Raw genomic sequence first — 27,973 nt, 5'->3', positions numbered from 1 at the left:
ATTCTGGAGATTTGCATGATAAAGCCACATGGAATCTGTTCTTGCTTATCTGTGGTTTACAGTTTTATAAGCTGTGTTACTTACCCTTAAATTACTGAGGACAATAGAGAAGTCATAGGATGAGCTCCAACAGCACTGATGTATTCTTAATACAAGATATTTATTTTCATTATTTAAATGCACGTTAACAAAGACTTGGTATTACTTTTATGTACATTGTAGGAAAAAAGAATTGTCAGGTAATTCCACTGAAAAATACAGTTACATATATGTCAATCAGCAGTCTTCATTGTTAAGGAACGTTATTTGATAAAGTGAAAATCTCAATGTAATACAATCACAAGTCAAAGACAAGACTTTTAACATCAAAGTACATCTGAAGGCTCCTTGTGTCTAAACAAGTTTCAAGAGCCTCATCAATTAAAAGAAAATTTCTTGTACCATCCTTAAATCACCAAAATCCTTTGTTGAGGTCTCCACCACTCCTTCTTCAAGGCACTGTAGCTCACTGTGGGAGAGTTGTAGTAGCACTATTAGTTCTGCCAATTAAAGAACACAATGTTCGGGACTGGGTGTGGCCAAATGCTGATTGACAGGTTACATGCTTATAAATCATCAAAGCCAATGCTGTAAGCCACGCCCCCACAACATCTCATTCCATTGTAGCACAGGTGGAGACAGCCTACATGGGGCGGGGAGAATTGGAATTAAGAAGCAGTGCAGCAGTGTTGTCCCTTCATCACAGGTAGCTACATGAGATTGGTTTTACTGGCAGGATCAACATGTAATGGTTGGACTTTTCAGATGGACTACGAGAAAACTGCAAGCACAGATACACTTTTGTGCTGATTATATATATATATATATATATATATATATATATATATAATAAATGGTAAGCAATGTTTTTTTTTTCTTTTACAAATATGCAATTCAATTAAATGTACACAATTATTTATCAGTGTAAGTGTGCAGCTTGAGCTACAATCATTGTTTCAATTCAAGTTTTTCAGAAAACGGATGTGCTTACATTACCAGAATTTGGTCATTGAACGTATTTTATTGTGCTTTGCTAGCATATATATTCTAGGAAATTACATATTCATTGTTTGTTAAAAAGCTCTATAAGAGCTCACTTGATTACATTGATTTTACTATTTGAATCATTTTGCTTGACAAGTAAGCAGTATCCCATTAACTAAGTATACTGGATATTGAATTTCAATTCAGTTTTAAAAGAAAAGAAAATAACTTCATTGTTATAATTGTTGAATTTGTCAATAAAGCTATACCAATAATTTAACAACTGTAGAAAGGAGGAGGACAGCTGGATAAAGCATAGGAGCATTTGTAGGCGCCCTATTGGGGAAATATTTGTCGTTTACATATTCTATGATGGTCAGTACTGCCGCCATTGTTTCTTCACATGTTGGTTGGATTTGGTCTTCTGGCAATATGAACTTGTAAGTACCATTGTCTCTTAGCTCGATTGTATAGGAGAAATCAATTCCTAGGTCATGGACCCAGTCTTGAGAAGTTCCAGACGCTTCATCTGCAGAAATAATTAAAATTGTAATAAAATAATTTTATTTTTAATAATAAATAAAATATGGCAGTGTTTTAAAAAGGAAACTCAGTCATTATGCAGCGCCATGCTGCAATGAGAGGTCCAGGATCCCATCATTGCCACATCCTAGGAGACCACCATCTTTCTTGCATTACTTTAGCGGACTTCCAGCTCCACCGAGGCTCCACGCTACCCTACACTACACATGTGCCCTGCAGAGCAGAGCCAAAATAAGAAACCACCATGAGCCAGGCTTTGTTTTTATGAGAAAAGATACATTACATTTCTCTTTGCATTCTTTATATACCATGCTTGAGGGGTGCTTGTACCATTTTGGTGCCTCTACTGGCAGCAAAAAACTCCCGGCAGCTATAACAGCTGAGAATCTGTTCACACATTTAGTCCTAGGAAAGATAATTTGAGTTGCTATAAATGCAAATGTGTATGTTTACGGAAGCCACCTAAATTTTATCTGACGAGATAGCTGAATTCAAACACTTTACCCCTCTCCGCTGTTAAAAAAGTTAAAATTTGTATGTAACTCAGAACAGGTACATATTTTATTTTAAGAAATGCAATTAGGACAGATGTTTGTCTCAACATATTATTAGGTAGCACGGTGTCAGTTTCTGTATAAAATCCTCACTGTACGTTAATCACAAACAAAGCAAAAAAAAAAAAAAAACTTTACAGAGCCTGGACATTCATTATTTTCTGGAGCAAGCTGTGCTTTGATATGCAAAAAAGAAACAACTGCAGAGTTTGTCTTGGTCATTGGAGTTACAAAAGGTTGCATAACAACTCAGCCCTTAAGATCACCCAAAACCCCAGCTGTGTTTAGCAAAAAATTTACTCTGCAAGTCATGCAGACCGCCCCCCTCCCCCCTATCAAGCGTCTGTCCTGCACACGAGCCAATGGGGAAGCCCGGTTTGTATCTAGGAGTCCTTTGTATGTCCCTAACTTGGGGACTACCTGTACAACAAAAGGTTCCCCCACCACTGTTTGATCTATGGCACTAAATAGCAGCTTGCGTGGATGCTTCCTTTTACTTTGACCTCGAACAGCTATCTAAGTAGATGATGAACTGTTGTATTTCAATAATTTCTGCAAACATTGGGCTTTTTTCAGCAAAATGATACAGTTCAATACAATGTGAAATGGAGACTTCAGCAGGTTAGACAGAGAACTATATTATAATAATATTCAATATGTTATATTTATTGACTAAAAAAGGAAGGAAACTTGTATTTTTGTACATATGTATGTTTTGTATATAATCAACTAAATAGGAAAATATTTACAAAAAATAATATTCTCTAACTAAACATTAAAAATAAAAAATTGGCATAAGCCAGGTCCTCTATTGAAGAAGAGACAAGTGATGTCCCAAAGCATTTGACCTTCATCTGGTCCTCTGAGTTTGAGTCTATAGCCATCTTGATTGGTCAAGCCCTGAATTAAACGTCATGATGACATGGAAGCGCAAGCGCACTTCACTGTACATTTTATGTTTTATTGCAATAAGGACATCGGCTGTCTGCAGTAAACAATCTTGCAAAACATTATGAAAAATTCACTTTAGGAAGACAGAGCTAGTACAGTAAATACAAAAGGCTGAGTAAACCTGGTAAGTGCATGTGTTGATAGCTCTTAGGCTGTTAGTGAGGCAGCTTTGTTGTTTCTGAGATATTTTAGAAATTGATGACAGGTGCATTTGACTTGCAGTTGTTCTCCTGACCTGTGTTATACTGACTGCTTTTGCATTCCTATAGACTTGTATGAGGATTAAAGGCGTTCAGATAAGAACTTAAAGCTTGTCAACACTGGCCCATAATTAGATCCATTAGAACACACAGGCCGTGCATTTTTAGATAGTTTACACTGTTGCATAATAAACAGAAAGGAGAGAACAGCAGGGGATTTGATGTGGCTCAAAGGTTTATATGTGATTGTACAAGGTATATATAAAGGTAAAACAAAGATGAATTACTTATATCCAGAGAGACCATGTGCATAACCCCCAATAATTTAGAGGAAGACAAGGTCTATACTATACAAAGTACAACTGACTTGATCCTAAAGATTGTTACAATATACTGACTGAACTGGATCCTGAGTCCCGACACGTTTCTTCGGTTTAGGCTTTCTGCCTAAATATAAGTAGTTCATTTTTGGTTTATCACTGTATATACCTTGTACAATCACATCCCCTGCTGTTCTCTCCTTTTTGTTTATTATAGTAACCCAAGAGGCCTGGCTCTCAACAATAGTCGTTTGTGGTTTGGGGACACCCACCCTCTTTACCAGTACTGTAAACTGCTGTATAACATTAAAGATGGTATCTGTCAAAGGGATATAAATGCTTGTGTTGTATTTTGATTCTTTCATACTTTATTTTACAGTACAGACATCCAAAATAATACATTATTTTACTTACAAAGAAGATTAGCAAAACTGCCCACTTTATAGGCTGTGCCATGCTTTTTCTTTAGCTCCGATGCTGCCATTTGTGCAACCTTTATCTGTAAAAAAAATGTAAAAAATAATTAAATCAATACTAATTTAGCAGGAAATCATCCATATTATCGAGTTCCCGCACAGTAACCACAATTACTATGCCTAAAGAGCAGAAGCAACGTGCAGCTACCAGTCTCCGGAAGGTTGACCTTGAACATCATGTCTTCAACCCCGAATGGACTGACGAATTATTCTTTGTCCAACGCGGCAACGAAGCCCTGTGTTTATTGTGCAACGACACCAACAGCACTTTCAAGCGGTCGAATCTCTAGGGGCATTTCGATGCCAAGCACGTGCACACGTACAGAGACTACCCCGCAGAAGACTGAGGCTGCTCGCTTGCAGTCATGGTTGGAAAAAACCTTTTCATTGGACACCTTGTTTCTTCTGGCCTACTTTGCCTTCTTGACCTCCTGAAATGGCCTAGTAATCCAAAAAGTTTGCCGACCTCTGTGTCGGGGGCAGGGGCAACCAAAGAACCCTTTCAAATGGTCACTCCTAAAAAAACCCTCAGTAAGGGAGGCAGACCAAGGTTCCTCTGTGTTGTCCCACCCTCTTGGTCTACCAGACAAATGACGTAAGCAGGCAGAGCCAATCAATCCCAAAGTTTAAGGTAATCTTCGGCTGCCTAACTACAGTCCGACATCCGAAGCGAACTCTAATTATACACAAGGCACACTCCTACATCCAAAAGTAACCTAACAAATGCAACACAAATTCCCACTCTGAAATCATGCAGGAAAACCTTCCATAAAGAGCAGAAGCTGTTATAATCACAAATCCCTATACTACTGCCCCTGGTTTTGGCATTAGCTGTCCAACAGACTTACATACATGTGATGGTATATTGCCCACAAACGTATTTAAAAGACAGAAGCCTATATACATATAACACAGGCATGTCTATAAAATGTATTTGACTAATGTTTATTCCATACCACAAAAATAAAAGAAGGAAAGTTTAGAAAAATATGACTTGCCGTTTCATTATAGCTTTTAGGTAGCTCTCTGGAGTAGCCATAAGCAGTCAGGATGTACTGACTGTACGAATGTATTGTCAGGTAGCAAATCATGTCCGATTTAATCTTTTCCACAAGGTCTACTACTGCTTTGGTCTCTGGTTCAGATACAGGTGACATTCCACAGTAAGAATTGTCTGAACAATTTTTGGATGATCCAAGATCTGCAAATACCAGACTAAAATTAAACAATTAAACAGGCAACAAGCAACTGCATTTGATAAGGTAGCAATGATAACCAATAAACATTGTAGTATATACCCCAAAAAGTTCACTTAAAGTAGAATTAAACTGAAAAATAAAAAACATCACACTTACCTTTAAATCCACAGATCTTCTAAACGTGCTGGACTTTTCCTCAATTGGGTCCCATGCCATCCTGAAATTCTTCTTTGTCCCTGGATGGAGGACTCTGCCTTCTTCTTCTTTCGTCTAGATACTTCACCCAATTTTGCACTCCACAGGCGGGAGACTGGGTGACATATGACATAGCCCAATGTTAAAGGGAAAAAAAGAGTGTCGATCTCACTGTGCATGCCTAAGATCGGCATCTCTTTCCTCTCAGTGAAAGAAAATGCCCCTTCTGCACATGCCAGAGATGGGGCATACGCGGAAGGAGCAGCGAAGAGCCTCCCAGGATGCATGACGTAGGTATCCCGGTAGGCTCTGCGCTCCCATTTGGTCTTGATCAGAAAGGGGAGGTGCTTCACCCTTTTTTTTTTTAAAGGGTGTTGCAGTTAATAAACAATATTTTTACTTTATATAAAAGGATTGCTTACTCTTTTATGTAAAAAAAAAATTTGAATTTAGGGCCACTTTAAATTACTTTATTCTGAACTATGTGTAAAACATAGTGTATAACTGAACATAGTTACATGTCATATCACATATGGTTGTTTAATTGATTTTTTCCATCCCCTTGTGCCCTTATTCTTTAAAATAACTAAAGCTGCATACACATGTTCAATAATAGTCAATGGAAAGGATCTTTCACAATCCTTTCCAACAACTAATATTGCATATTGCATGAATGAGTGCTGTACATACAGCACCGTTCTGCTCTATGCAGAGGGAAGGGGGAGAGCGACAGGCCGGCACCACGCTGCACGCTTTCTCCCTTTCCTTGCATTAGGATCGTTAGTCGCCCATAGTCCTTGGATCGCCCAGGATGGTCGTTCGGACGATGGACGACTGGCACTGTACACACGCCAGATTCTTGCCTGATGTCGGCCCTGAGCCGATTATCGGGCAGGAACCGTTGGACGTAGCTTAAGACCTACTCAAGTGTACTTCTGTCTATAGGGTGGCTACACTTTTTTACAAGAACTTGCCATTTCCTTGCAATATGGACACATGAGAAGAATAATTAAACAAAAAGATCCAGTATTCATATTAGGATATTTTACTATAGAGCATATATAAAAGATATTCCAGATTTTTACTTACTGCACCATTTAATGTTAAAATTCCGATTAAGGTCAACCCCAAAACATGTTCCATTTTGATGGCTTGAACGGGATTTTCTCCAAAGTCTGTCCTAGGAAATTATTGATCTATTATTTCCAAGTAAATATCTGACCAGAAAAGATATTGGATACATTCCATATTTGGGATCTGTTTCAGGGGACAAACAAACCCCAAAAAATACAAATAATATACTGCAGCTCACCAGTCTTGGTAGTGACTGTATTAGTTTTCTTTATGGTCTAACACTTCCTGTCCTAAGGTATAAACACTCACATACTGTACTATGTGGAGGTGAGCACGCTAGGACAAGACAGCGTCAGGAGTCAGGCAATAAAACACCTTCCTTTATTCTTATATCCATATAGAGCCAAAGATTAAGGTAGATAAAGTTATACTTCAAACAAAGCTTTTAATGCTAAAATCATTGTATAAAAGAGTCAGTATAAAACATTGTCCTTAATATTGGCTTTACCTAACCAATGGGTAGATAAAAAAAGTTTTTATTGCAGGTGACCTCTCCCTAAATTAACATGAAACAATCACACAAAGCCTTCAAATCTGTACTAAGAAGGGTACTTTTGCTATCCTATTTAAATTTGTTGTATAGCTTACCTGCCAGATGAAATAACCAGAATATAGTAGTATATAGAATAACCAGAATATAGTATTTGAAACAAAATAAAGAGAGGGAAAGAATAGCACATTTAACCTTGTACCAGATCTGGCTGTAAAAAATAGTTACTACATTACTATACTTACTACATTACTATTTGCCATCTCTGTTCTTGGCTTCAGATATGCACAGCCTTTTTATTTAGCAACAAATGCAGCTCCTGGTATACTTGGCAACAGATGTGACTGTATTGTTCACTTGCCCATGTACCTCTTCAAAATTTATTTGAAGCACATGATCAAAGCCTGGCAGCTAACTACAGACTTCTAAAAATATGTACATATCAGTAGGCTCAGCTTCATAAGTCCTACAATAGAAAAAAAAAACTTCTTTAAGGGTTGTTCTAACATTTGAGCTCACTAGGGAAGATCACTGTTGTGGCCTCGTGGTCTGCAAATTTGCTACATGCGGCATGTTGTTTTTAAGGAGAGCAGTATTTGGATGTTTGCATCTGCATTAGTAACTTTAATGGAATTTCCATGATAAACCAATTTTCATAAAATCAGCAAAATACACAGATAAATGCATGTTAGGAAGTTGTTTTTATCTACCAAAAGGAGACCAGATTTTTCTCTGCTACAGGTCTTGTCCCTTGTCACAGTGAAAGAATTAGAATAATACATTCATCTGTCTGTTACTTTGCTATCCTTTAGGCATGCTCCCTGTTATTCAACACAACCATTGTAGTCCTTGTGCTGCTTTGTCCTGTCCCAGTATAAGCTCTGGTGTAACGGAACTGCCACTAAGTCAAATTCAGCTACTTACATCGCTCCTATTCATTTAATAAAGTTTTAAATGTGGTCATTCATACAAAGCTACAATAGTGTGTGCTTTTTATACTTCCCTGGAGTTCAGCTTTAACCACTAGCACCAAAAATCTTGATTCCTTGATATTTGTTTGAACCCCCAGGCAGTACTGGTAATGCCAAGTATACCAATGGTATGGTGGTGGACAGTATGGTGGTGTTCTAAATAACATAGGTGTTCAGACAAATCATGGTGAATAGAAATATTGTAATACAAACATACCCACTTTTAAGCTTAGGAAGGTTGCAGAAACGGCTTTGGAAGGCGACAAACAAACCCAAGCCACTAACTGGAAATAATAAGTTATATGACAAAAAAAATGAAAATAGAAAGCCAATACAACTTACAGTGGTCCATGAATAAATATAGCCATCAATGTTTAGAACAGGCAGGACATATAGATCCAAGTTCTTGAGAATCTTTTTTATACGTGCATCTTTCTGATGATTCTGTACAATCTAATAACATACAAAAGAAATATTTCCACTCATTTATTTTACATTCATCTTGACAATTAACAACCTTCAATTGGTATAATGTTTATCTATGTTCTATTGTTCTTTAAAAATAAGTAAATCCTTTAAATTGGTACTCTGTGTTCATGTAAATAGGCAACAGTCTAAAGCAAGGTTTCCCAACCGGGGTTCCTCCAGAGATTGCTGGGGGTTCCTTGAGCAATGAGAAACTTGTGCCTCTCAGGTCAGTCAATTATTTTTTTTGGTTATCTAAAGGATAATATTATTTCCAATGACCAGCAGGATAGGAAGCATTCTGCCCACTGACCGCCACCCACACTAATGTACTGTGAGCTGTGGATATAGTATTTATAACAGAGGTTTCCTGAAGATCTAAACCTTTATATATATATAAAGGTCAAGAAACATAGGTCCAAAGCAATGCCAAAAAAGCCTGGAAAAAAAGCATGGATGCTAAAACCAAATTTAATGCTGAACTTCACACACATTCAGTTGTACAGGATCCTGTGCTAAATTGCTCACTCCGATTTCGCTCTGTACTATAAGCTTTTTACAGTGTGTGTTAAAAGCTTCACCAAGACAGATAGAACTCTCTTTATTTCCCGACTAAGGAACATCCAGCATCATATAACAACTTCCTTTACAGCCTTACCATCACTGGCCCACTTTCATTAATTGGATTTCAGTTCTTTCCGTCATTGACACTCAACATTGCATATCAGAGTTACTATAGCAGTAGGCTTGGTTAGAAACAAACCCTATGTAACCATAAGCCATGATTTTGCCTGCTATGGGTATGGCACCAACAGGTACCAGGCCCATCATTAATAGAAAAACAGGGTAGTACCAGGATTAGTAATGCCCACAGATTCTTGTTCTGAGTACCACAATGAACATAGGTTAAATAAAGTCAACATTTCCCCAGTGTTCCAATATATTCCTACACCAATATTACTACTTCTATGAACAGACTCCTGTTATAAAATAATGAAATTAATAAATTAACTTGATTTCACCTTCTTATATTAAAAATATATTGCTGCAATAGGTCCTTGCTGTAAGTAGAATAATATACTTTTTTATGGAAAGTTAAAGCACCAATTTCATAACCCCTGGTGGTTTGGAGGTAAGAGGTAATAGGATAATTTAGTCTTCCAAATGCCCCCCTTCTTAAAACCCTTAATCCTTTACTTTGCTTGATTTGGAAGCACACAGTGCATACAGACAATATAGATATGTATTTATATATTTGTAAACGTGTTTTTATTTAAAATATGTTAGTACACCTATAAAAGAAAATATCATCTAACTTTTTATCAAACATGACAAAGTGTGATCATGTGAGCCTCTTGCCCTCTTTATTCCTTGACCCTTAAACTCTGAACATATATGAAAGGCCAATGTTTAATAGTGGCTTGGGAGGTTGTGACGATGCATTCATTTTATTGTTTAGCCTTTTACTGATCTTCTTAAGCACCATAACGAACAGCTGCAATTTCTTGTCAGTGAGTGTCAGCATCAATGCCAATGTCATTGTCAGCTAAGGTCAACATATGCCAAACACGATGGTTTTCATTATTCCCATGAATACACTTTCAGTCAGTAGCTGCTATTATATGTCAATATCATTGACAAAAAGAATGCAACTCTTTCTGCAAAAATAGTTTAAAAGGATGTGAGGAACTAATCTTACTGAAAGATAGCAGTCAATGTATGTTATCTCAGGATAATGTATACTCAGAATATAATCAGCATGACCTGATATAAAACTTGCCTCTACTGCCACTGTCTATTCTATTCTGCCTGTGTTGGCCCTCTATTCCATTTTTCACATTTTTTTTCCGTATAGACTTAGCTAAGAAATCAGAAAGAACTTATTAGGTTTCTAAGGTGTTTATATTTGATTCTGTGGAGCTACGAAGATTAGATGGCTTAAGAGTGCTCAGACACCTAAATATCTGATCACCTTCACACTAGGAGCAGCCATTGCAGCACTTCAGTGCAGAATTTTAAACTAAAATATAAGACAGGTTGCATTCATTTGTTGCTTCTGGTACGGTACATTCTTTATCTTGGAATATATCAAGTCTCCATGCAAATGATTATCTTTTAGTATGTCTGGAGATGCCTCTGGGCCAGCTTTGACCAATCTGAGTCACCAAAGATAGGAAGCTTCAGGATGCAGGGTCAGTGCTGCAGGGAGGAAAAATGTTAAAAGCGAGAGAGAAAAGTGATAAGGTCATTAGGAAGAGATTTAGGGAAATGTTGCTTCTTGATAAATTCGAGGTAAAAAAATTAAGATTCCCATAAAACTAAAGATTTATTTTGTTCTTTCAGGCCACAGTGGAACTGTTATACTTAAGTATTATCTTTTCTGATGATGAGTGATACCATTTTTTTTTTCATTTTTCTAGCTATATAAAAACCAATAGTGAAAACAATTGCAATTTGAATTTAACATGCCTAAACTGGACAAATGTTCATATGATAGGCAGGCTGGAAGTCTTTATAGTTTGTAGTCACTGGCACCGCTAGGCATATGCCTACTGTGCCTCTTAGCAAATTAAGCCAGTTAGAGATATGCAGAGACAACTGTTTACTGGCAGTACGCACAGAACAGAAGCAGACCAGGATGGGGAAAAGGAAGGCTGTTCTATTTTCAGGGCTGTCCCTACATATCCTGCTGGCTGAGAAATGGGGGCCTGATCCTTCTTCCAATTGTAATGAGTTTTGTCTGTCATCAGTAACATAGAATAATGTAGAGTGCTTCAATGAATGCACTATTGTGCTTGTTCTGTTGAGGGGAGAAGTAGAGTGCCGATAAAAACAGATTAATGGCAGTCATAAAAGGTGATGGTAAGGGAGGTGGTGGATGAGGTTTAGTGGCAATGGGGAATTCCAGTGACGGTGCCATCTGGATGACTTCCTCTGTCTTGCCAGGCCCTATCTGCCCTGACTTACCCTATCTGCTCTGACTGACCCTATCTGCCCTGACTACTTCCTTTCTCTTTCCTTGCTTACTGCTTTTGAACTGAATCATACCCTCTCCACCCTCACTTACCTGCTGCTCCATTTTTGCTGATTCTCTTTGTCCTGGCTGGCTCCCTCTGAGCTTTTGGGGTGACAAACTTTCTGTGCATAAAGGTTACTTACATATAAATCTAGGTAAATCTAGATCTCTGACCATCCATTTCATTTGAGATACATGTACCATATTGGAAATAAAGTCAATGGACATTTGAAAGAATGTAAAATGAATAATTCTCATTTGCTGAAGGAAACTGAAAAATAAAGCAGGTTGGCAGTTTCTAAAATATACACTTTTAGGGTAAACACATAAAAGAGGGAAAAAAAAGAAATGCATTTTTCATTCTTCTAAGCATGATGTTTTTCACAGGTCAAGGTTATTTTATCAGAAAAAGGGCCAGCTATATTAAAGCTCTCCAAGGCTAGATTTTCTTCAGTGAATCCAGCAAACATGGAATGGATCTGGTCCAGGATTCAAACTATTGCTAGCAAATAGCAAATGACTTTTAAGAAATCCATTCCAGGTTTGCTGGATAACCCAGCTTCACCGATAAGAGTGTATCCTCTCCAGGAGATAATTAATATATCAGGCCCAAATTTCCTACTTCTGTAGGCAAATCAATTTTTGCATACATGTATATTATATGCCTTTTACAAGTTACAATCATTGACAGAATTTGTTTTACTGACCAAGAAGACCACCTTACCTCTTTGACAAACCACTGGCAAAAAGCTGGTGCAATCCATTCCCGCGCGTGAATGCCACAGTCCATCCAAATAATTTTTTTAGGATTACTCGAAGGTTGACTAATCTGCCAGGAAAAAAAACAAATTAGTTGATTTCACTGATATCTTGGAAACTTTCTCTTAAAATGATTTTTAAGAACATCACTTACTTTTAGATAATGCATCGGCCTAGACTCATATGTTGCTCCCAAGTAATGTTGTGTTAACAAATCACTGTGCTTTTCAGACATTAGATTGATCCAGTTGTAAATCTGAAAAAAAACACATAAATAACTACTTAGAATGCGCAGCTTGCATAAAGGCATATCAGCACACATAAAAACATAAATCACAATAAATATGCCTGCAAAGGATGCAAAAACAGTTTAAAATCAGTGTTATTTGTAAATAGGTTAGGGAGCAACTGAACTATGGCAATTATACTCAAAAGAGGTTATGAACAAAAATGTGGCTCTGAACTTGCTACAAAACAGGACTAGTCCACTAGAGGTAATTTCCTAGCACAGATCCCACGTTCCTTGCATGACATACCCTTGCCTTCTGTCTTATTTCTCTCCTTACTGTCCCAGCACCTTAATCAGTCTCCGCACCTACCTATACAGTCATTCATGTAAATGTTGTAGGAGGAGGAAAGGGTAATACTATAGAGTGTCACTTAGGTTGCATTTTTAAGTGCAAGAAAGGCCAGATGGCAGAATAGTTTAAAAGACTAGAGACTGCATATACCTGGAACACAAAGATATCAGATCACTGTCTGTAGTGTATGGTTAGCAAACACAGTTTAATCTGACACAGACAGTACCTGTTTACAACGTTACAAATTATGGGTTGTCTATTCCGGAATGTAAGGGCAGTCATAAGGGCACTTAACTGTTAGGATTTGGATCATTGTCTCAAAAGAAAAATAGTATTTTTTCCCTGTAAATCAAAGATAAAATATAGTCCGAAAATCCTATTTTAAAGCAACATTCCAATTTTTTTGAGGTATTGTTGATGGGAGTCAGAAGAAATTTGGCATTCCCCAGGGGACATCCAGATGCCAGGTGGACATCAGGCTCGTCCGGACCAGGTAAGTCCTTTACAATGCCACCTCTAGTGTAGTTCTGGGTCACCTCTTTTGGTACTGAAAATTAACCCACAGCTGCACTCGGGAATACCGCCAGGGAGATTAAAGGTACAGGTGTAAAATGTGACCAGAAAAATATAGTGTTTAGTCCCTTTCCTTTTCCTTAACAATGGAACCATAGTTGTGGGGGGTCTTACTGGAATCTAGGTGCCCCCTTTAAAATTGGGCCACCAAATATCTGCCTTTTCTCCCTGGGCAATGAGTACAGGAGTACATATTACTCCTTATCCATTTTCAGAAAGAGTAAAATAAATCCTAGAAATAATCACACAGACAGGGAGAAAACAAATGATTTAAAATATAAATACAACGCGCACTTACTGATTTTGACCAAAAATAATCTTTAGTAATGTTCTCAGAAGTAAATCACATCAATCCTAACATACACTGTTCTAAATCCATATCAATCACAGCAAGCGCCAACTGCCAACCCAAATCGGCAACTTCCATGCTATGACAGATTCCCCAGCCAGTGCTATGTAAGTAGATGGTTTACATTTGTTGAATCTGTCAATAAGTGAATGGACTAGTCATTAACTACCAGTAAATGAGTCATTGACAGATTCTATATATATATATATATATAAACAACCTAGCCGGCGCCAGTGGGGAATCTGTCACTGTTCTTCTTTCATAGGCTCTACGTTAACAGGATAGTGAGGCAAACTTAGGATCCAGCCTGGCTTACTCCAGGTACTCATCACAGCTGAGAGTATCCTCTGTGTTCTACAATACAAGTACAAACCAAAGCTATAAGTAATATATAAATACATTTCGAAGAGCACATTTTTACCATAGTTTAAAGTGTATAATTTATTTTTTTTATAGGAATTAAATAAACTTTGTTAGGTGTTTTGGCTCAAAGCAAACCAGAAGCATTTGTAGATTGGAGAATACACAGGAACCGAAATAGCATAGAGTTGTCAATTTCACAATTTCCAATGGCAGGCCAATGCTTATCAATTATAGGAGACCTACAACATGCTGCTCTATGTGTTATCTTTAAAGTTAGGCATATTCATACCCCCTGATGAAACTTCATTACTGCATGGAAAAATTCCCTATCCCCTGATGTCACCCGGGTTTCTATTTGTGGAATACTGCGTCAGTGTTTGAAGAAAAACTTTTCCCAGTGTCTGTGAACTTTAGTAATTTGACTCTTTCCTGTTTCTGGATTTTTGTGCCTAGTTATTTGCCACCTGCCCTAACATGCTGCCTGATTCATCCACTGCAGACATCATCTACCTGTCCTGATCATAAAACCACTTCATCTTTTTAATTTTTTGACTGTCACTAATTGGGAAAATTAACTACAAGCCGTGCCTTGCTTTGAAGGCACTTTACAATGGATAATTCCCCTAGTCAGTAACAATTAATAATGACCTTTTTTGCTATAATAATTTTAAAATAAAAACATTTGATTAGTTGATTGCAGCTGAATTCATAATGTTGCCAATATTGTTTACTATATTCGAAAACAATCTAAGGAATATGTAATTTGTATGTATACTTCCAGATTCATAAAGGTTTCTGGAATAAAAAAGTCTTTGAGAAATACTGTATATGAAAGTACTTTTGAAGAAAAATAGTACATACTAAATGTTTCTCTTACATCTTCCATTGAATGATACTTGGTGTAGTCATAATCAGTGATGGATCTCTTCCTTCTCAGTCTTCCTTTCTCTGCACTGCCCATAACATGAGTGATATTGTCAAGTAGAACACTGCAAAACAAGTTAGATGACATAATAATAAACCCAAGAACATTAAAATAGTTATGAAACTTCTTGTAATAATTAAAAACACAAATACCAGTACATTAAAAAGAATAATGTAAGACACAAACATTTAGCCAACACTGCCCACCAAATCAAATTTTTATTTTTAATATCCAATTATTAAAAGTATTTGTAGGGAATTGTACTTATGGTAATTTCTCATTTTGCCTGCTTTCTCTGGAAGTTTTTTCTGGAGGCAACTACAAGGAGAGTTTGAGATGTGTCCAGGGATGACTGAGTTGTCAGTGAGTATTGACATCACCATTCACCTTAGAGAGCAATTATATTTGTGGTGGACCTATGTACACACTCTGCCTGGGAGCAGTAGATCCTGAAGTGCATATAAGTGGACTAGGAAAGTAGCAAACGCTTGTTATTGTCAGATTGTCAGTGCCAGATATATAATATAAATATAAATATATATATATATATATATATATAGAAATATTGTTCTTGCCTATTGTACTTTTACATAGTAGCACACATAGTCGGCAAGAATTTTTTTTTTCTGAAAAGTGTTTAAAATCTACAGAAAACTAAATAATGATTTCAGTGTAGCTTAAGGTTCTAAAATCCTTAAATCTCCCCAAACGCACAGTTCATAGAGAAATAACAAGTTTGAGGATGTGATTTCCTATACACATAATGACTCCTCAGTTGCCCATACAAGTCATCACTTGCTTTCTTGCTATACATACCTAAGTATCTTCAGTCAGCTTTCATATACAAGACAATTCCCACAGCGCCTGTTAGCTCTCAATTGCTTTATCACCTTCCCTAATATGAGAGGCAGCACCAGTTATTGTAATGCAGTTAGAAAACTGACAAGTAAATTGAAACGAATGAAATTAATGTTTATATCTGGTCAATAAAGTCCAGGGTGTAAAAACGTTGGCTTGTTTCCACGTTAACCCTTTCATCAAAATAAGAGTGGCAGATATATATAATCACTACATGACACGCTGCGCATGACCTAGGTCGATAACAGTTAATTCTTATTTTTTCCTAATTTAAACATTAATTCAACTCATAAATACCATAGAGGCATAAAGCAGCAGAAATGTATTATTATTAAAATGAGCAGAGCTTGTTAAATGGATAAAGCTTCATCTAACTTAAGCTGTCCCTTGATATTTGTGCACAGTGAAATTTTGCTTTTATAAAAGATTCTAACTCGTCTCTTGCCATTCAGTTTAAATGAGGATGACTCATTCAGATAAATCTTGTACATTTCATTTATCACATTTCAGACCAGAGATGAATCATTGGATTTTATAGCCTTTTCCAAAGAATGTTTACAATTTTACAATGTAGCGTTTCACCTGGCAGCTGCTGAGAGCTCAATTATTTACTTTATACTTTATTCCATACTTCTACCCAAGTGTAAGATTAGTCTCAGAACAGCTATTTCCATGGATATGGAAGCATGGTCAAGGAAAAATCATTTTCAATATTGCTAGAAATTATTTATAATGTACACAAGCATAACATTTTTGCATCATTTTCACCACCATATTCACTATCATTAATCTACAGCCTTCAGATCTTAATATTGGAATATATTGTATGGCCCAGGAACGTATTTGCCTGGCCACCATGGCCATGTTCAGACTAGAAGTAATAAACCACAGTGCTCCTGGTCACCTAATATCCATAGCTAGCAATCCAGACGTTTTTTCAGGCAAAAATGCCTGGTATTGCAGGCATTTGTAAATGTTAGTATAGGCTAGTATTTGCAAATGCCTAACCTAACCAGGAAAAAAACAGCATGAGGCCCTCTCCCAAAATTGAAACCGGACTGTTCAGTAGGTATGGAACCTTCGTGTATGTGAAATGGGGCAGCGAGCATGTCTACCTCCTCTCTTATTCAAAAAAAGGTCCTCTGCAATCTGGTTTGCCAAAAGGGTGTAAAAAGCATTTAGCCCCTTCCCCCTGGCAAAAACCAGAGGGCCGCCTGCCCCTAATGCTGGCAAGGGTCATTGCCGAGGGAGAGGGCCCCATGCCCACAAGGTAATCCCTGTATAAGGGGTCTGTAGGTAATCTGGAAGCTCCTTTTAAGGGGTCCCTAAATATCCACCCCTTCACCTTGAACAATGAAAATTGGGGTGCATAGGACCCCCTTTCTATTCCCAGAAAGGGTTTTAGATGCCCTCGTACAATACCACACTATGCATGCAGGATTTAGGGATCTGAATATGAGCCCACAAGGATCCATCCAACTATTCAGAGAGAGCTCTGCTTCCAATATTGACTTCTGTAGCCACTACTGTTATTTCATTCAGCCAGGTCAGTCAGGGATGGCATTAAGAATTATTCCTAATAACAATTATGTGAAAATATAGGCATATGGTTCCCTTTTTCCATTTTCATTTTTGTTAGAATTTGAGTTGGATGCATTTCTGTAATGTATTATTGTGCTGCAGCTTTGGTTTAGTTGTCCTGTACTCCATATTTGAGATCAACATAGAGCAGTCCCAATCTCCATTGTTCTAGAAAACCCAAACTCTATGGGGATAAATAGAAGTGGCACTTAACACACGACCACCTTCACTTTTTAAAAGATCAATAAGTTGGCAATAAAGATGATCAAAATAAAATGTCATATCTATTGGTAAGAAGCATATGAACAGATCCTGCAGGAGAAATGCATGGGCAGTGTGAAAACCTAAGGTCCTAATTACCTCCGCATTAACAGTATGATGTAAATAGGTCTCAACAGAATTTTGTTTAGGCAACTTTTTAGGCAGCAGCATTGAACCTAGACAAGAAGTGGCAATAGACTAACTGGCATGATCAACAAGTTTAAAATAAGTTAAATAAATTGAATAGAAATAAATAACATATAAAAGATAAATAGTAATGAAATATTAATTACTATTCTCTGCTATTGAGGACTAGTCAAAACATACACACACACATGACCTTCTTCTTCCAAGCTCATTTGTATGAATTTCTAGTTATGGTAATTCAAAAAGTGTACAAGCTCAACTTTGTTATTCCCATGTTCTCATGTTAAGTTTTGCAACATGTCATGGGAGTATTCTGCATTAGTTTTATTTATAAAATAAAAAATTTATAAACATACTGAGAAAAATGTTTTTTTTACAAAACTATGTGAATTTGTGTTTCCATGGTTAGAAACGTAAAGAATTGTTATATTCAAAGCAACCACCACTAAATGTTGTTTTCTCAGAAACAGCAGTAAAATCCCACATGGCTTATTATGACTTAGCTCTGGAGTATGGTAGCTAACATGCACCATTCTATGGCACAAACAAAATTATTCAGTATTTTTTCATAAACAATTACTATTGAGCTACGACTACACTAAATAAATTGCTATAGACATTTTTGCACTGCCAATAGAGAGAATGCAACTGTTTGCAAGGCAAAGAAAGATGGAAAGAAAAGCCTTATAAGAAGGAGATGAGAGAGAGGGAAAGGAATGGGGAAAATATGAAAGAAAAGGGTAATGAGAAGTGGGGAGGTGAAAGAAAAGAGAGAGGTCCTTATGTACAGCTCATTCCAGGTGCAGAAGATAACTTATGTACTTGATGTCAGACCAGGTCCTGGTGACTTGTTAGTTAAAAGTAGAATCTGTTCCCATTGCAATGGGGTAAACCCAGATCTCAGATCTCCGTTTCCCAGATCTGTAGACACTGAAGAACATAATCAAAAATAGTACTAATAAGCAGTAGAGACTACTACTGTCCACACAAAGTGACTCAAGTATCATTAAGGGGTACAGAAAACGGTTCTGCTGAGAAAGGGTAGAATAGGAGTCCATTGGAGAGCTCTCCAGTAGTTCATAGAGAAAGGAACATTCATGGAGGATAGTTTTAAAAAAGAGAACCTGTGATTGAAATGTAGAAAATATTGGACACTGCAAGGAACCAGGGTGAATCCTGATCTTTTATTGCAGGGGAAAATAAAGGTTTCCCTAGAATCAGGAGCAGTGGAGCTGGCCCTGGTGTAAGATGATGACCAGTTCAATACTTAACGCAAATAGCACATGTAGGCCTAGTAGTGAGATCCTACTTAATTTAAAATGGGATATGGTCTTTCCACCAAGAAACCAGATAATGTCCAATCTTACTAAGTGATTGCTTGACCTTCATTCAATTTATATGGTTTGCGTGACAACACCACTTTTATTTTAGCCAGATGGGCAGCCATATAGTAAAGCAATACAAAAGAACTCCAGATACAGATACAGATTTAGAATGAAACAATTGTCTATGATTTATGCAGGGACTTTTATTGCACAATATGAAAGTGAAAATATATTCGTGAAGAGTTTTAAAAGAATGGGATTGGCTTAACTTCTTCTAAAGAGCTGCTGGTAGAGAGACAATATTAGCTTCAGACATAGGTTTTTTTTTAAAGCAGTGGCAGTGACATTCACTGAAATATTCCCTGTGGAGAATCAAGGAAATGTTTGAGTGAATGTCAGTTTTACTGCTCTACCCCATAGAGTAACATCATGAAAAAAAGACAACGTTCATGCCGGAGTTTTGACAATGAGGAAAGTGAGTACCTTAAGAAACAGGGGAAATCTCAAGACAAAATAAGCCATTTACCCTACCCTTATGTTACCAGTTAAGCATTTGGAAACCTTGGGGGGGTTAGGATGGAGCAACCAAAAAATGATGCATTCTGAGAATTAAAGTTTGAGTTTGAAGAAGAGTGTGGGTGGATTTGTGATAAATTGAAGATACAATGGCATTTATAGAAAAAAATTAAGTCAATGTCCCTAACAGGAGAATCCACTAAGTTGGTAAGTACTTCTTCTAGAAACCTAGCCTGACGTGTTGTGGAGTTATACTGTAACTACAGTAGTGAGATTGTCACCTAAAAACCCTAGGAAAAAACAATCCACAATTATAACCTTAACACCTGTTCACCAGTGCCTAAGCTGCCATGAGATAGAGTTGGAAAGGAGAATACTCACATCCTGGATTTATAAGATAGCTAACAACCACAGTTGCACAGTGGACTCTCTCTCTGAGTTGCTTTGGCTGTTATCAGGGGTTAGGATATTACCCACTACTTCAGAGCCCAAAAGGGGCAAAGAACGCCCAGTTACTGAGACAGTGTTGCTCAGACGAGATGTTCAGTTGTTCCTCAGCCCAATTACAGTGTAAAAGTTAGGTTTGGGTGCCTGGTGGCGGTAATTTTTGGAGGTAGTGAGACCTCTACAAAGATCCATGTTCACACATGATCAGGATACACTGCCCCAATATTTTTAATTATGTATCCCAACATGTAAAAAAGAAGGGTTAATATGTACAATAAATTCTCTACGTGATTCAATTATTGTTAATATGAAAACATGTAATTTCCCCGCACTGCCCATTGAAAGATTGAGTACAAGTGCAGGTTGTGCTGCTGTTATATCTCAACAACAGTGGCAGGGCTGCTATAGTGTGCCTCAACACAGCCTCAGGATTTTATATCAAGCATAAATTTAGGCAGCACAAAATTGTACCTAGGAATATTTGAATTAGTACTGACAACTAATTGACTTTTATTTCTACTCTGTCACTGTTAGAAATTAGGTTTGTCAGTTTCTGGCCAAAGAACTTCAACTTCAAAGTGGTAGTTGTCTGATTGCCAGCAGGATAAATTGAAACAGATTTTCTTTCACTAAAGGATTTGTAAATATACTCAAGTTAAACTGGTTATATACAAACAACGTTTTCTGTAACATTCGGTAGCTTTGTAAATAAATTTAACTGGATAGAGTCAAAAGTTCAGAGAAGTTGTGATGTAAATAAAAACGCAAAATGTATTATATTGTGCATAAAATAAAAAAACTTTATTGTTTGTGGTTATAACTTTGTTGGTTTTATTTCTCTTGGGGAAATTATTCTGTCATACTTGCCCCTGCATTCTGCATGCACTGACCTTTGGCCTATACAGTATCTACATCTAATATTGCCTGCTGTCTCAGTACTTTATTGAGCTACAATTTAGCTTGGCAGCTCAAACCACCAACCTCCTGGCCTGGTTTTTGCTACTGTCAAGAAGGACTGCAACTGGGGTTACAATTGACAGCTTCTCATAAAAGTACCAATATGCATGCAACCACTTCCCTCCCTACCATCAGCAGAACAACCCCCCCCCCCCCCCCCCCCCCCCCCCCCAATAAACTGTCCCTACAACATGCAAAAAACTTTCCCATTACTGCTCTTTCATGCCAACTTTCCCACATTTCCCTAACATTAATGCCATCTTCCTCCACCAAACCACACCTGCATAGCAAACCCCACTCTCCTCGCTGCATCTGACCCTATCTTCTGGCCTATCCGTTACCTGACGTTTCACCGCACCCTAGTGCTATTGCACCTGTAGCATTCACACCACTGTAACAATGTGCACTGCAGTGATGCACCTTTCATATTTATTCCGTTCAACATATTTTGCTAGCATCACAAATAAAAGGTATTAGAGTAGAATTCTATTGCATCGTTTGGAAAAAAAGCTGAACAACTACTCAGCAGGTGGACTCTGCTCCCTCTGCATCTCAGGAGCTATTTTTCAACTTTGCCTGGATTGGACCTGTATAAAACATTGTGCAATGTGCAGTACAAAATAACAACAATAAATTGCCTATAAATAATCTCTAATGCATGGTATCTTGAGAAAGCAGATAAGAATATTAAAATCAATCACAAGTTATCTGGTTGAAATGACGAGTTAAGTTATCAACACTGTATGAGCCTCTTGTGGGTTATTCAATGATTATGTAAAGGTGATTGGCCTCACTGAGCAACAGGTGGTTGGAGTTGAGGGTTTAGGATCTTCAAGTCTTTAAGTCAAAATATAAAAATACCATCAGCTGTCTATATCCCTAGGTACTGATTATCTTTAATAAAACTAAACTATGATTATGTATTTTATTCTATGCTTTAAAGTTAAAGTGATAACAATAAGTTGCCTCCCTTATATGAAAATGTGCATACAACCCAAAAAGGTATGAAACTAAAGTACTTTGGTTAAGCTTACACTGTAAATAGAGTATCCAGTATATTGGATCCAGTTTATTTATTAGCTGAAATATAATATGATAGATAGATAGATGATATATATCCAATATATCCTATCTTCATATCAGTGTATCCTTTTGCAACCAGACTCAAGAAATTAAAATCTGTTGAACCTATGTCAGTGTACTTACTCAAAAGATAGTGAACAGTGAACCAACTCCTCTTTCACGGACTGTAAAGCAGTGAATGGGATCCTGACAAGCACTATGCTATTACTGGTGATGTCCTCCAGATAAAGAGGTTTCCACAGATCCAGCTGTAATGTTAAATAATATAATAAATAGTAAAAAAATGATAATAAATACATATTGTAATTCAATGAAACATAATACTTAGTAAACAAAACATACTTCAATTCCAGGAACTCTGAAAAATACCCATTTTACCCAAAAACCCAATACCCAAGCAAACCAAAAAAAAATGGGAATTTGTTGTCATATTGCAAGAAAACAAAATTTGACCCTTTTGTTGGTTTTAGAAAATTATAGAATGAAAAGTGATCAGTTTTATCAACTTAATTCTAAAATGTCTTGCATGTAGGTTGTCTTCCGGTTACTCACTCCTTGCTGCTACAGTTAATTGAGAACCTCGGTTTCCTTAGTGTTTTCCTATAATAACTTTTGATCACACTAGGCATTGTGGCTTTTTTCACAGTAAATATTGGGTCATTTTAAGACCCATTAATCAACAGTAAAAACTGCATGCAGAAAAAGTGAAAGTGATCAAAAAACCTGAAACAAAAATGCATTGGGGTAATAATTCATTTTAAGTAAATAAATATTAGGCTACATATCAGCAATACATTAGTAAATAAAGGACCAATGTTGCTTCTGTATAAAAAAATGTAAATTGGAAATAGCTTTCCCTTACTATTACTGGGCTAATGCGGTAGAAAAGTTCTTGGCCCTTTGGTGGTGAAGCATATTTGGTATGGTATCACATGGCAGGAGGCCTGCAGATTGGATCTTAACTCCCTGCTTCGGTCTTCGCCTTCCCACTTGCTGCAAAATTACAATATTGCAGTCTGATCACTGGGGAAGAAGGGACTAAGGAAATGTTTTTCCTGCCTGTAGCAAACAGATGACCTCATTCTAGCCTACAATACATAAAAACAAGCAAAAACAAGCAGTCATCTTATCTTCAAACTAAAATACCTGGACTATGTAGCATTTGTCTGCATTTATTGCTATGGAATATATAAATCTCTGCTTTGCAGGCTCTCCATTGATGTTTATTTGACTGCCAACACCAAGTGCATGGTCCATTCAGGGCCCATGTGTGTGCAGAGACCCTAAAATATTGGACAGCTGTGCTGCAGCAGCAATTCCTAGAGTCATCAATCACCCACAGAATTAGAGGTGAAAGAAAAAAATAATTAGTTCAGTTTAGATAACAGATCAGCCCACTCTGCGATTTTTAGCTGTACCTGATTGGCATGATGGATGCAGCTCCTGTGCATGTAATAGAAGAGGTTATCATGAAGAAATTAGTGAAGGTGTCCATTAAAAGACATAAAAGCTTCTTCTGTGACCTAGCAGGGCTTAGGAAGTTGATTGATTCCTGACTGTCTCTCCAAATTCTCCAGCAACTCAGAAGTGCTACATTCAACGGGTTACTCCCCACACATATTCCAACTTACTGAAATGTAATGGAGTATACCACAGATTATTCAAGAATTACTGAACAGACAATAGCACTAATAAATTGGAACTAAAAATTTAAACCAAAAATTTGTGAGCAGGCGGCAGACATGATATGTCCCATCTGCAATAAAACAAACTCACCTGCCTGTTCACAATCTTCTGTTGAATGAACACTGAGCTGTACATTAGATCCTGGCATAGCCAAGTGCATGGAATAAATTAGTTATGTCATTAAGGCTTGACTAATCAAGATGGATGAAAACATATCAGTGGAGGAAGGAGAGGTGATTGGAACTAAATTAAAGAAAGAAAAAATTGTCAACAGGCAGGTTTTGGTTATTGTATGAGGGACAGGTGATGTCCAATTTACACGGTTGTGCATGCTGGCTATCCCAGTGTACTGCTAGCATTGAATGAACATCCCTACAAACACATGCATTTGAGTTGCATCAATTTGGCCTGGCCAATAAAAATAGAGGAACTGGAACCCAAAAGAGGATCTGGTGAAGATGTTGCTGTCTGCAATGGAGGGAGGAGAGATGAATGTAATTAAAAATTGTGATCAGGCAGGTGAGTTTATTATATTGCAGAAGGGATATCGCCTGTCCTTCCTGCACCAAACATCCTACCTTCTTGCAATGTCTTACTAGTTTAGTTCCACTCTAAATAGACCTAATACCAATATAAATGTATATCTATCATACTGGATTTTTAAATATTTACATGTGTTAAACATGTATCACAGAAAAAATGTCAGCCCTTACAGTCATCCTGTCTTCTTGCTAAGCCTCCTGCTGATAACAGATACCTAAAAACTGTCATCTAACAAAAGTGCTGTCAGGATTAGGTAAAAGAAGACTAAAGGCTTTGTTATATTACAGCTTTATTCTCAAGTTTTTGTCCATTGTGGAAAATGCTATGGTGATAAAAATTCTGAAAAACAGTGAATCAAATAGGAAAGCTAACATTTAATTATTTATTAATGTTTTACTTCCAAAATGTATTAGTGAAAACATAACAGTGCATCCTTTAAAGACAGAAAATGAAAGACATTTCTTGAGTTCAAACATAAGGATGAAAAAAAAAACTGAAATACCATCTACTATTCTTTGAAAAGTGTGGGGAAGAGCAAAGTGGTATTGTATGATGGTTTGAGCTGATGAAAATGGGATGGAGGGGGTGAGGTAGGTATTAGACAGGTAGATGTGGTGGTTAGAGTTATATGTTGAAAGTCTAGATCAATGTTCCTCCAGAGGTTGCTAGGGGTTCCTTGAGCAATGAGCAATGCGTGCCTCTAAAGTCAGTTTAGGTAACACCAATGATCTTTTAAACTATGTTTATAAGTGTATGCTGTGGATAAAGTAATCATAGCAGGGGTTCCCTGGAGATCCAAAAGTTATTTCAAAGGGTCCCCCATGTTAAAAAGTTTGAGAAATGCTGCTCTAGATTAAGAGAGTGAAAAAAGTTTAGATAAGGATGGAAAGAAGAAAGAAGCATAAAAAGGACAAGAAAGCTTGGGGATAAAGGAAAGGATCTGAAGGGTTGCATGGGTGGTCTTAGACTACCTCCTTGGAAAAGGAATGCAAAAAATGTTAAAATAAAAAAATAAATAGGAATAATAATCAAAAAATAGAACTAGAAAATTACAATGTAATATTGTTCTGTGTTTCACAAAATAAATACATATGACAACGCGTAGGCAAAGTTAACTAAATATATATATCAGTTGTTCCCAATTTATATGTCAAATCCAAACTGAAGAAAAACTGCAAAAACATGAAAGCCATTTTTCTGTGGAAAAAAGAATCTCTCAGAACTCTTACTGAACTATTACTTGTTTGTGGTGGTTGGGCACCCGATGACCCAACAGCAGATGGGATTGTTCTTTGATGTATACCTTAACAATAAATTCACTGAATGGGCCTGATTTAATAAAGTTCTCCAAGGCTGAAGAGGATACACTTTTATCAGTAAAGCTGGGTGATCCAGCAATCCTGGAATACACCATTCCTAGTCAAAGGGCGAACATCAGCACATTTGTAGAGCAAGCCTATTTGGCATATTTCAAAGTTAAACTTGGTGGTCAAGATAAGTCTTGGGCCCCTCAGGGAGTATGCAAACAGTGTGTCGAGGGTTTACAGATGTGGATAAAGGGAACACGTGATAAGATGCCATTTGGTATACCTATGGTTTGGCGAGAGTCAGGAGATCATTTCAGTGAAGGTTGCTTTTTGTATAGTGAAAACTTCAGGATATAACAAGAAAAATAAATGTAAGAGTATCCTAGTCTATCATCAGACCAGTGGCTCATTCAGATGAAATCCCAGTGACGGTTTTTGTTACACTACCCTCTCTTGAAGAACATGATTATGGTGATGAACTAGGTGACAACAATGATGAATTATTTTTCAAATGTTTTACCGTGAAAAAAAATGTCATGCAGTAACAATAAATCCTTTGTATGAACAAAAAAATCAAACAGTACATTCAAGTTATTATTTTATTATTTTTTCCCTGTATGTAAAGTTTGTATGTTTTTTTTTTTACAAAAATGGAGTACCCTGTATTGTAAATACTGGATGTGATAGCAAAAAACTGGGGTCATTTCTGGATTCATCACCCAAAAACTAGTTAAAAACAGATCTAACTCAACAAAAAATGTGTTCCCCAATGTAATTCATTCAATACGACGAATTAAATTGAAAAATAAAATCATAAACAAAACATTTGATTTGATTTTACTTATTGCTGTGGTGGAATTTTGTCAGTCACTGCTGCTTGATAGAACAATTAAGTGTGTTGCCTTATTCACTATTTTAATTGCTGATAAATTGTTTGAATCATACCTAAATCAATCACATATTGCTATGTGTATGATCAATTAAAGTGTACATAACTCCATCTGGCTTAACATTTTGGTCAGTAACAGCATGTTCAGACATATTTTACTGTAGTGCTTTTTTTTAATCATCCTTATATTTACATATTTTACATGTTTTTACACTATGTAGGCATTTGAAAGCGGCTGCAAAAGCCTTGCAATAACCTTTTTTGTGATTTTAAGCTGTTAGTAAAACACGTTTTTTAAGCATTTGCAAGCATTTAGGCATTGGCAAGAGACACAGGCCGCAGACATAGGTGAGTATATTCTGCTGCTAAGGGTTTTCAAAAAATGAAAAGTAAGAAATAAATTCAGATCTGGTGGAGGGGGTGGGAGGGAGTTAGTTCTGGGGAAGGTTTCATTTGTGCCCAAATGTGGACTTTCACATTGATACATTTTGAGGAGGATTATTTACATTGAGCTAATCTGTTTTAGATGTTAACTGTTTTAAATGTTTATTACCTCTCCTCTAAAACTCTCCTCTGGATAAATTTCAAAGAGAATAAAGTACAAAGTTCTTTAACTGAACAAAGGTCTAATACAACATGAAGTGTAGACAAGATACAGTATGGCACCTTTGCAGCTTTTTTTACCACATTTTTACAACAGATTAGTTACACAGACACCAAAAATCAATGTTTTCTGTATGAATATATTAAAGAACTTTAACAAACCACAGACACCATAAATTATTATTAAGCCCCTCCCATTTTAGGGACCTTGTTGCAAGATTACATTAATGCAGATTTAAATGTGATACTTGGGCATGAAGTTTTTTTCTTTAATACAGCTACCATTCTAATGCCTGCCAAGCAAAAGGAGTTGGCTGAAAATTACTGGTCCTAGTGAGAATCTTGTTAACTCTCAAGGCATCCTTCATCATGTCTATTGCCAGATTTCCCATATGTATACAACAAAATGTAGTTTTATGTTTTGTAAAACAGTACAACCATTTATATAAAGTGAGGGACTAATGCAGTCTTTCTAAGCCTGGGAGTCCATGGAACCCTGGGGTTCCTCCAGAGATTGCTAGGGGTTCCTTGAGTAATGAGTGGTTTGTGACTTGCAGGTCAGTTTAACAGATACAAATGATCTTTTTGCTGATCTGTAAAGGTGGCAGCATTCCCAATGACCAGCAATGTAAGAGGCATTTATCCTTCTGGGCACCACACTAATGTGCTGCGATTTGTGAATA

General features: G+C 37.0%; 1 protein-coding gene across 2 annotated transcripts; it reads right to left on the bottom strand.

Moving 5' to 3' along the window:
* Positions 1–141: 141 nt before the first annotated feature.
* On the bottom strand, positions 142–23,901 carry CPO (carboxypeptidase O). 2 transcript variants are annotated; one of them, XM_072418700.1, is made up of 10 exons: positions 23,681–23,901; positions 22,386–22,510; positions 15,040–15,151; positions 12,451–12,552; positions 12,262–12,366; positions 8,399–8,509; positions 6,551–6,641; positions 5,066–5,268; positions 4,006–4,090; positions 142–1,552 (listed from the first exon to the last, which is right to left on the bottom strand). In XM_072418700.1, exons 1-10 carry the CDS (start codon positions 23,711–23,713, stop codon positions 1,287–1,289), a joined length of 1,233 nt encoding a protein of 410 aa, XP_072274801.1. In that variant the 5' UTR covers positions 23,714–23,901; the 3' UTR covers positions 142–1,286. The 2 variants fall into 2 exon arrangements, with proteins under 2 accessions (XP_072274801.1, XP_072274800.1); XM_072418699.1 differs by lacking the exon at positions 23,681–23,901 and having other exon boundaries at positions 22,386–22,576.
* Between the last annotated feature and the right edge of the window lie 4,072 nt (positions 23,902–27,973).

The sequence above is a fragment of the Pyxicephalus adspersus genome, chromosome 7 (assembly GCF_032062135.1).
Source record: "Pyxicephalus adspersus chromosome 7, UCB_Pads_2.0, whole genome shotgun sequence".
In the NCBI taxonomy this organism is placed as follows: Eukaryota; Metazoa; Chordata; class Amphibia; order Anura; family Pyxicephalidae; genus Pyxicephalus; species Pyxicephalus adspersus.
This window is presented reverse-complemented; position numbering and strand designations above follow the sequence as displayed.